Source organism: Gymnoscopelus braueri (assembly GCF_963280865.1).
Source record: "Gymnoscopelus braueri genome assembly, chromosome: 15".
Lineage (NCBI taxonomy): Eukaryota > Metazoa > Chordata > Actinopteri > Myctophiformes > Myctophidae > Gymnoscopelus > Gymnoscopelus braueri.
The window spans coordinates 951,536-961,414 of NC_137620.1; the positions used below are offsets into that span (position 1 = coordinate 951,536).

At 40.2% G+C, this 9,879-nt stretch overlaps 1 protein-coding gene across 1 annotated transcript in view; it reads left to right on the plus strand.

Annotated features, from left to right (window-relative positions):
- The window catches only part of trappc14 (trafficking protein particle complex subunit 14), a 66,814-nt gene extending 59,979 nt beyond the window's left edge, over positions 1-6,835 (plus strand). The window contains 1 exon segment of the mRNA XM_080450592.1: positions 1,628-6,835. Coding sequence (XP_080306718.1) covers positions 1,628-1,796 — 169 coding nt within the window. The 3' untranslated portion in view covers positions 1,797-6,835.
- The last annotated feature ends 3,044 nt before the right edge of the window (positions 6,836-9,879 follow it).

A 9,879-nucleotide genomic window follows, 5' to 3' on the forward strand; every position in this document is an offset into this window, starting at 1 on the left:
GTCTACTCTCTTTGGTCTGGGTGACGATCAGTCATCGTAGTCGTGTATCGCATCGTAATTTAGCCCGATCAACGATTGTCGAAAATGTCAACATCCGGTTATGACCGGATATGACGTGAGCCTGTTTGGGAGGGGGCGAGTGAGCCAGCGAGGTCATCAATGTGTCGATTTGTTGCTCTCTACTGGTAGAACTGTATTATGGGTTTAAAAACCCAATCAGATCATTTATTTGAATGAAAAATTAAAAAAATCAAAAATAATTAAAAAAACGCAAATTTCTGGCACTGGGGGAGTACTTTATGAAAATACTCTTGGCAGTGAAAGAGTTAAGTTACGGAAAAAAACATACTTTTACCGGTAAATGTATCTACGTATGTGATGTATCTCTGTAGAAGTGTGGAATAAAAATGTAATGTAAAAATGTTTTTATACTAAGTTAACTCTCTCAGTGCCACACAACGAGATATCCTGAGTTTTTTTCTGAATGCCCTCAGTGCCAGGACGAAATTTTTTTTGGGAAAAAAAATCAGAACCCAAGATATCATTATCTGAAGATTTGCAGCTCCATCCACTCCTTGTTTAACTTATAACTGAAAAAGGCTTTATCTCGCTTCCTAAGCACTTTTTTATTACTTTGAAAAAAAAAAAAAAAAAATGCTGGCACAGTATGAACATATGTTTTTATTTCATTGGCACTGAGAGAGTTAAAATGGAGATGGGAGGTTTCTGCCCGACAGCAACAATATAACAACATACATCCTGCACCATCTGGTATTGCCTGATTTGACCAGAAATAGCCGGTCTAGCCAAGCGGCTAGACCGTGTCGGTGTGAGCGTCCAGATCGTGCCATCATAAAGAAATGGAAACGATAAATTAATCTTGATTTCATTCACCTGCTTGATTCCCATAGCTCACGTTCCTCCACTCGCACCTGATTTTAATTAGGGAGACGCAATTGGGCGGCTACCAAGCCCCCAGAACCCAGAGGGAGCAGTGAAGCGCATTGGACATGTTGGCTGTTCACTGGTGGTACTGCGGCTTATTACGGCCGGGGCCAGACACATGAACGAGCAAAAACGGTTTCGACCAATGGGCTCGACTCACAAGCCTGCACACAGGGTTGCACACAGAGGTGACGCAAAACGCTTCACATAGGCCCCAAATACGCCCCGCCCGTCACATTTCCCAACCCGGAAGGGGTGAAAAGGGAGTATGCGCTGTGTGAGCAACTCAATGCAAGTGGATGGGCGGGGATTTCCGGTGCCTTCTCTATTATTTTTTAACTCTATGGCTGCTACGTTCTTTATCCAACTCAAGGTGGCGGCCGTACGGTGCATTACTCGTTTTAGAACTCAAACAGTACAAGCAAATATGTATTTGAAAACATTGAGATATACGCATAAGGTGAGAAAATAAGCAACGTATTAACATAAACATGCTTCACGCTGCCCCCTCTCTTTCTCCCTCGGGCTGCGTGAGATAAAGGCTACAAACATAGCATTCTCTGGCTAACGTCTTCCCATAGCCCAAGGGGATGGGACCCTTCTGATTGGTTCAGAAACATACTGAAACTTCAAAATAAAAGCCATTTCACCAGGTCTCAAAGTGTGTGTTTCTTCTCCACAGGACGGGCAGCGTGATGGAGCGGCGGGCCATCACGCCGCCGGTGGGCTCGCCGGTGGGCCGGGCCCTCTACCTGCCCCCCGAGAGGCCCGTCCTCTCCCTGGACAAGATCGCCAAGAGGGAGTGTAAGGTGTTAGTGCTGGAGCCTGTCCGGGACGGCCAGAGTGGATAAAACAACAACAAACCCCCCACACACAAAAAAAGACATCTGTCCACCATCCCTCCTGCTCACTTTTCCATATGGAGCCTGGAGGGAGTGTCAAGTCGACAGTGGAACGAGTAAAGACATTCCTTCTGTTATCGTCTCATGACCAAAACTAGCCCAGTGGTTCTCAACCCTGTTCATTTCAAGGACCCCCCCCACCCCCCCCCCCCCACCCCAGCTTGATATTCATTAGGCCCACGGACCACCCATTTGATACCATTTATATCTCTCGAGACTGGGACCCTAACCCATTAAGACCTGAGGCTGATTAAAAAAGAGCCTCAGGTCCTTACTGTTTTCTTTAAAAAAAAACGTATATTGCTATATCACTGGTGCTCAAACTTTTTCATGTCAAGGACCCCCACAATTATATGTATTTGGTCAAAATATTTTGTTCCAGGGACCCCCAGAAGCAAAGATTTGAGTTAAAAATATTTGCTTAAAAAAAATATATATATATATATATATATATATTCAAAGATGTGCACACATTTTGAGCAGATCTACAAGTGTTAGCTTGTATACAGTGTCTGCTATTTTTGAATAGCCAAAGTATGAAATAATGGTTGAGAACCACTGAAGCATCTGTTTTTGTCATAGACAAGCTAGCCAACAGGGAACGTTAGCTTCTATAGGGTTGTGAGGGGGGAAAAAATAAAACTAGTCTAGTAGGGCCGCTGGACGGAATAGGTAGACTAATCCTCCCTTCTCTCCCTCTTTTCTCATCCCTTCATTCCTGTCTTTCTCTTCCTGTCCTCGAGGGTGAACCATTAAAGGTGTTGTACAGTAAGGCAGTGGCTCTCAACCTTTTTAGGCCGCGACCCCCCAAAATAATCGTATTTGAACTGGGGACCCCCCACCCTGACAAGCACTTGGAATCATAGGAGTTGAGGCATTACATTGAGTTTTTTTTTCGGTTCCGCAGATAAATATTGTGAAAATAGCAGATCTACAAGCTCACAACGCCGCATTGTGAGCTTGTAGATCATCTATTTAATTTGAATTTTTGCCTCTTTCTTATATTATTTGACAATTTGGCCAATGTTTGACCAGTTTTTATACGGTAGTATAGTTTGTTCATTACTTTTGATGCAGTAATGTTTGTTTTTTTGGTATTAAAAATGTATTAAAAGTCCTTAAATTTTCACTTCGCTGTCATCTGGGGACCCCCCCAACCACAGGTGGAGAACCACTGTTGTTTTGTAGGGGGTTAAAACAAAAGGTTTAGTGTTAATTAGCTCTATATTCTGATAGTAATCACTGCTTTATTTAAGTGTTTGTTCAGTAACAGGGGTTTCCTCTTCTCTCCAGCTCTTCGGAAACGGGGGATGCCAATGTTATCAAACCAGGAGATTGGAAATGGAACACTATGAAATTGAAGTTGATAAATGATGTATGAGTGCATTAGTTCTCTACTGATTGGATAAAATTGGTATCCCGACCTGTTAACCCATTAAGACCGTCTCCTTTTAGATTTCTTTGGCTATTCAAAAATAGCAGATATACAAGCTCATGCTATGAGCTCGAAAATCGTGAACATTTGTCAATCTTTGAATATATATGTTTAAAGCGAACATTTGTAACTCAAATCTTTGCTTCTGGGGATTTTACAAATGTCTTCTAAATCTTTTGAAGAAACGTATGTTGCTATAATATCAGTGGTGCTCAAAATTTTTCATGTCAAGGACCCCCAAAATGATATGTATTTGGCCGTGGACCCCCATCTGAAAATATTTTGTTCCAGGGATTTTTAATAGCCCAAATTATAAAGTAATGGTTATAACTGAAAATCTAAAATGACACATACTGTATATGCGTTCCTTTCTGTTTAGAGCTGGAGAGACGTGCAGGGAGACTCCTGTCACTGAACAAACACTATAGATGGCAAACGATTTCTATCAGAATAAAATAAAGGAAAAGAGACAAAAAAAAAAAGTATTCTCTTGTCTGAGGACAGTTTGTTGAAGACCTTTGGGAATAAAGGATGGGGTGGAGGTGGGATAGATGGATGTGGATAGAGGTTAGATTAATTGTTTAATTTTAAGGATAGATTAGAAAAAAACTGAGAGGGAAAGAGAGACTGACGATAATGGAGAGCGAATGTCCCTTTTGTACGTTTGCTATTTGAGCCAGAACATTTCAAACACTGGAACAAGGGCACGCACGCGTGCACCCACCCGCACCCACACACACACACACAGAACATTTCCTACACACTAGAACCCCAGCACACAAGAACAAAAACGCACACACACACACACCACACACACACACACACACACACACACACACACACACACACACACACACACACACACACACACACACACACATACATACTGTACACACACACACACACACACACACACACACACACTCGCACTCACACACACACACACACACACACACACTCGCACTCACACACACACACACACACACACACACACACACACACACACACACACAGATGACCTCTCATTTCAACGGAAGAGCCACAAGATTGTTTCAAAAATAATTTTCAGCACAATTATTTTATTTTTATTCCATTTTATTTTGTTCTCATGCGATGGTGTTATATATTTGTTATGTACAAGAGATAATGGGGTAACTTGCATCACGTTGCAGGATTTCATGTCAGAATAATGTTTATTAATGTGTTTTTTTGTTTCAAAGATGTGCAGAAATGCCGATATACTGTACAAGCTTCTAGATCGGCTATTTTTGAAATGTTTTTTTTATATGGTGTACATTGTTTTAACGAAACCATTGTCATTTCATACATGTAGCCCCTCTCTGGCCTACCTTTAGACATTCCTACAATTAATGCAGCACTATGTAACTTTCCTCTTCTACCCCGGATTTGAACCTCTATTATTCAAAGATTTGCTCAAATGTTCACAATTTAAAAAGAAAAAATAGCAGATCTACAAACTCATGGTGCACACTATGATCTTGTATATCTGCTATTTTTGAATAGCCATTAGCCAAAGTATAAAATAATGGTTAAAGTGGTTAAAATGATTGTGATGCTATATTAACTATTTGAACCCGAATTTGAACCCGATTTTGAACCTGGTTTCGAACTCGGTTTCCTGCACAAGTGCTGACATTTTTTTTTTATACCATTGAGCTAATAGAGCCTGCTTGCTTGCTCAGGGGATAAGTCTTGGCCATCAGGTCAACATTTGTGTCAGAGACATGACCTTTGACACGATCTAAATGTCTCAATAGAAGAGCAGGGAGACAAACTACAACCGCCCCAATTGTATAAGTTATATTGTATTAACATACTCTACTATAGAGATTGGACACAATTACATTTTATTCAGGGAAAAAAAAGTTACATAGTGCTGCTTTAAATAACTTTTTTTTTGTATTATTGTATGTAAAATAAAGAAAAGAAGAAGCTTTAGCAATGCACAGGGTGTGGAACAGTGGTTCTGCACCTGATTTCAACACTGGAGCCATGAGCATTTCATCCATTCCTCTTAACCTCTATTTACAATAGTTAGTTTATTTGCACGAGCGCCTGTCAGAATGAGTCGCGACCTGCTGCCGTCGGGCCCCCCGGCCCGTCTCTTTGAGGACCACTGGCGTTAACGTGCCCACAGGGTAACGCCACCACGAGGTCTGTTGTTACCCCATTAAGACTGGGCAACGCATCTGTTGTCATTTTAGATTTCTTTGGCTAATCAAAAGATCTACAAGCTCATGAGCTATGAGCTTGTAGATATGCATTTTTTTTGTTTATCGTGAAAATGTGTGCAAATCTTTGAATAATATATATTTTTAAAGCGAACAATTTTTAACTCAAATCTTTGCTTCTAGGGATTCTACAAAATGTCTTCTAAATCTTAACCGTTTTTTTTTTAAAACTTATGTCGCTATAATATGACGTCTCCCTGTCAAACCTTTTTCATGTCAAGGACTTATTTTGGCCGCGGACCCCCATCTCAAAATATGTTGTTCCAGGGACCCCCAGAAGCACAGATTTGACTTTAAAATGTATATATATATTCAAAGATTTGCAAACATTTTCATGATTTTTTTTTTCAAAAATAGCAGATGTACAAGCTCATAGCTTGTAGATCTGCTATTTTTGATTAGCCAAAGAAATCTAAAATGACATAGATGATGCTTTCCCGGTCTTAAAGGGTTAAACATTGAAACAAAAAAGTTTGGAAATGTTGTATTTGGTAGATGATGCGTCTGTTGTAAAAATAGCCAAATGATGTCTTTTTTCTTCCTTGTTTCTTATAGACAAGAGTCAATAGCAGCAGCAGAATAACGTTGCTGTCAGACAAATACCTCTTATCTCCGTATTTTAACTTTGTGTGTTTTTTGACTTTTTCGTAAATTAACACCCGACTTGATCATACTACAGCGTCACACAAAAGCATCAAAAGTAGCAGATTCGAGCTTGTAGATCTGCTACTTTTGCTATTTTTTTATTTGAATCCTGAAAAGTAACAGTTTTGGACATATGAGGTTTCCACCCGACAGAGACGACGAGCTGTTTGGCATTGGCACAGACGATTTGGCGAACCTTTCATGGGCGCAACCCACAAACGCATGTTCCATTCAAATAGGGCTCCATTTAAAAAGCATAAACAAACAGGCTTTCCCAACAGTATAAAAAGTTATTGCCGAGAAGCATTGTTACAACGGAGAAGGAATCTACCAAGCATAGGCTACATTTGTGAACTTTTCTACTGTATATGTATCTGTTAGAACTTGAATGTGAGCGCGCTGTGTTACAGCAACTTACAACCCTCTGTACTGTAATAGTCTCACACTGGAATGTCATTATTTTATTGTTGGTTAAAAACAACAAATATTTATTTTTAATGTTGGTGTTTTAATCTCCACTTCCATGGGATCAGATTTTGATTATTTTTTTATTTAATTTTTTTGTTCAGCTTTTGTTTACTTTTGAGCGATGGTTAAGGCCTTTACACAACGTGAGCGTGATGAATAAACCACAAGAATATTTCACATCAAAACTACTCATAGTCGATGCCTCATTCATACGTGTTGATACCTTGATTTGCGGTGAAATAACGAACTAATTTCAAGTACAAATTTTGATTAGCAGTTTAATGTTTTGTGTTCTGTGTGAATGACATGACATAAACAGCAGTAAAAAAAAAATCTTTTCAGGTGAATTAATAGCGCAAAACAAACGCCCCCCAGTGTGTATTGACCTTTAGAGTCTCGAAATCAGTGTAAAAGTACTCATTTTTTTTACGTAAGTAAAAGTAGCAATACTGCAGTATAGAAATACTCTGTTACAAGTAAAAGTCTGGACTTCAAAATTTATTTCAGTAAAAGTACAAAAGTATTGGCATCAAACTATACCTAAAGTACCAAAAGTAAAAGTACTCATTATGCAAAATGTCCCATTTCAAGTTCTCAAAATGAATGAAAATCTTTTTAAAATAGCAGATCTACAAGCTCAAAATGCGTCACAAAGCGACACTTTGTGAGCTTGTAGATCGGTTATTTTCAAATGGCCTAAGTATAGGGCTGAAGTGGTTAATGGATGTTTTGTAATGATAATTAGAAATACTCAAGTAAAAAATGCCTCAAAATGTACATTTAAAAGTACAGTACTTGAGTAAATGTACTTAGTTACTTAACACCACTGCTCACAATCTGTAAACAGATTGTTAGTATACTGTACCTTTTAAATTACAAGATTGTGGAGTAGTACCTTAAAATATCACTTTTTTCACTGTAATTTTCCCATGTTGTTGTACATTGTCTTGGAGTGGCAGATGGCCATTGTGTCGTGTTGTTGTCCTGAATGTCAACCCCATGCAGCCATCTGTCACCGTACTGAAGATTATTGAGCAAATCCTTGTTGGTCGCTCCGTCACGCTGCGGCTTTTCAAGCATTCCATCTTTTTGGCCTCAGTGCAGCCTCCTGTCTGATTGATGCTAATATCACTCTGAAAGCTAATGTCCTAGTGCAGTGCACGGACCCCTTTCTGAAAAGATTTTGTACCATGGGGCCCCCTTAACACATTAATACCTGAGGGCCAATTCTACAAATGCCTTCTAAATCAGTAGTTCTCACACTTGCAAGAGCTTTTTTTTTAATATTCAAAAATAGCAGATGTACACACTTGCAACACGGCACAAAGTGACACGCTGTGAGCTTGTATATCTGCTATTTCTTAATAGCAAACCCCAAAATGTAAAATGACACGTTATTTAGTGAGACTTCCGGCCCCACCGGAAGTCTCACTTTAGCGAGACTTCCGGTGGGGCACATTCAAGACAATCACGTTGCATAGTGTTCTAACACTATGAACATCCGATCTCACCAAAAACAAAAAATACATATTAAAATACACGATTTAGAGCAAGTCCCATAGGCGCGGGGTTTTAGCTGCGGCGGCTCCGGGATGGAGTTATGACATTTCTCTACTGTACCACTTGTCCTAGGATATCATAACATCATAAATAAGGTAAGAAAAACGTCTGGCGAAATTCTCCTTTAACCTTTAAACCCTCAATATTTTGTCAACTTGACCATTGGCTCCGTACTTGCTCTGCTCTTTTTTGAACACAAAAAGTTAGAATATGGAGATAAGAGGTTTCAGCAACGAAATGCTAGTCAGTAAAAGCTGCTGGTACGCGGACACGGTCTAGCTGCTGGCTGGTGACCTTCCGTGCCAGTGTGCGTGACGCAGCCGTTGTCATCTGACATCCCCCTGTCACATTCACACAATGAGCACAGCTCCAGGGGTCAACTTACCCTTTGACATGTCTCATCTCCTCCACACACTGACTGCACACACACGTGCACACACGCGTGCACACTATTACTTGCTTACTATTGCTTGTGAGGATATCAACATTCTGGACTGCAATTTTATAAATGCTATTTGTGCTATTTTTGTCTGCCATTTTTAACCCTAACCCATACATGTGGCGGCCCCGGGGCCACATGCGGCCCCCACCTTCACTTAATGCGGCCCGCAGGTTGATATTCGGAATACTGATAATTGATTTCAGCTGTTACAATTCCAAACATGCAAACATGACCTGCTTTAATCACTTCAGTCTGTATTAGTAGCTTAATGACTAGTATTAAAATTCTATTGTCTTTTTTATGTCGATTATATTTGTATTTAAGTTCAAAAAGGAAAGAACGAAAGTAACTAAATGCATTTTAAATTAGATTGAAATGTTACTTTTCAGGATTCCAATTCAAAACTAGCAAAAATAGTACAAGCAGCGGCGCGTTTTGATCTTGTAGATCGGCAATTTATGCTACTTTTGTGTGACATAGAATGACGCAGTACGGCATTAATTTACAAAAAAAAGTTAATATGGAGATAAGAGGTTTCTGCTCAACAGTATGCAATGTGGCCCTCTGGAGTGAGTTTGGAAATATAGTGGCCCTCTACATCATCAAAGTTGCATCACCCCTGCCCAAACCCCTACGATGTCGCACACCGAAAATAGCCGACTAGCTCACAACCCTTTAAAACCCTTTAAAACGTACCTCTAAATGTGTAATAAATTGTGAACTCCATAAATCATAATTTAACCTGAAACAATCATTTCTCTTGTGAGGACCAGGAAAATGGACTACAAATTAGACCACAGTTGTGCACGCGCCCCCACACACACACACACACACACACACACACACACACACACACACACACACACACACACACACACACACACACACACACTTGGGGGAAGGCAGGCTGACTCTTAAGAGGCCTGTCATAATGTTGTTTTCGGGGCATTTTTAACCTTGCCATGCATCACAGTGCGTCATCACACTCTTACTAATGGATAGAGTGGCATTTGCATGCTCTGCCACACACACACACACACTCACACTCACACTCACACTCACACTCACACTCACACACACAATCAAAATCACCAACTGCTTATGTCTGTTGCAGCACTTCGACTACAGTATATGAGTCATATATGTTACATGTTACATATACACACACACACGCACGCACGCACGCACGCACGCACGCACGCACGCACGCACGCACGCACACGGGTGCAT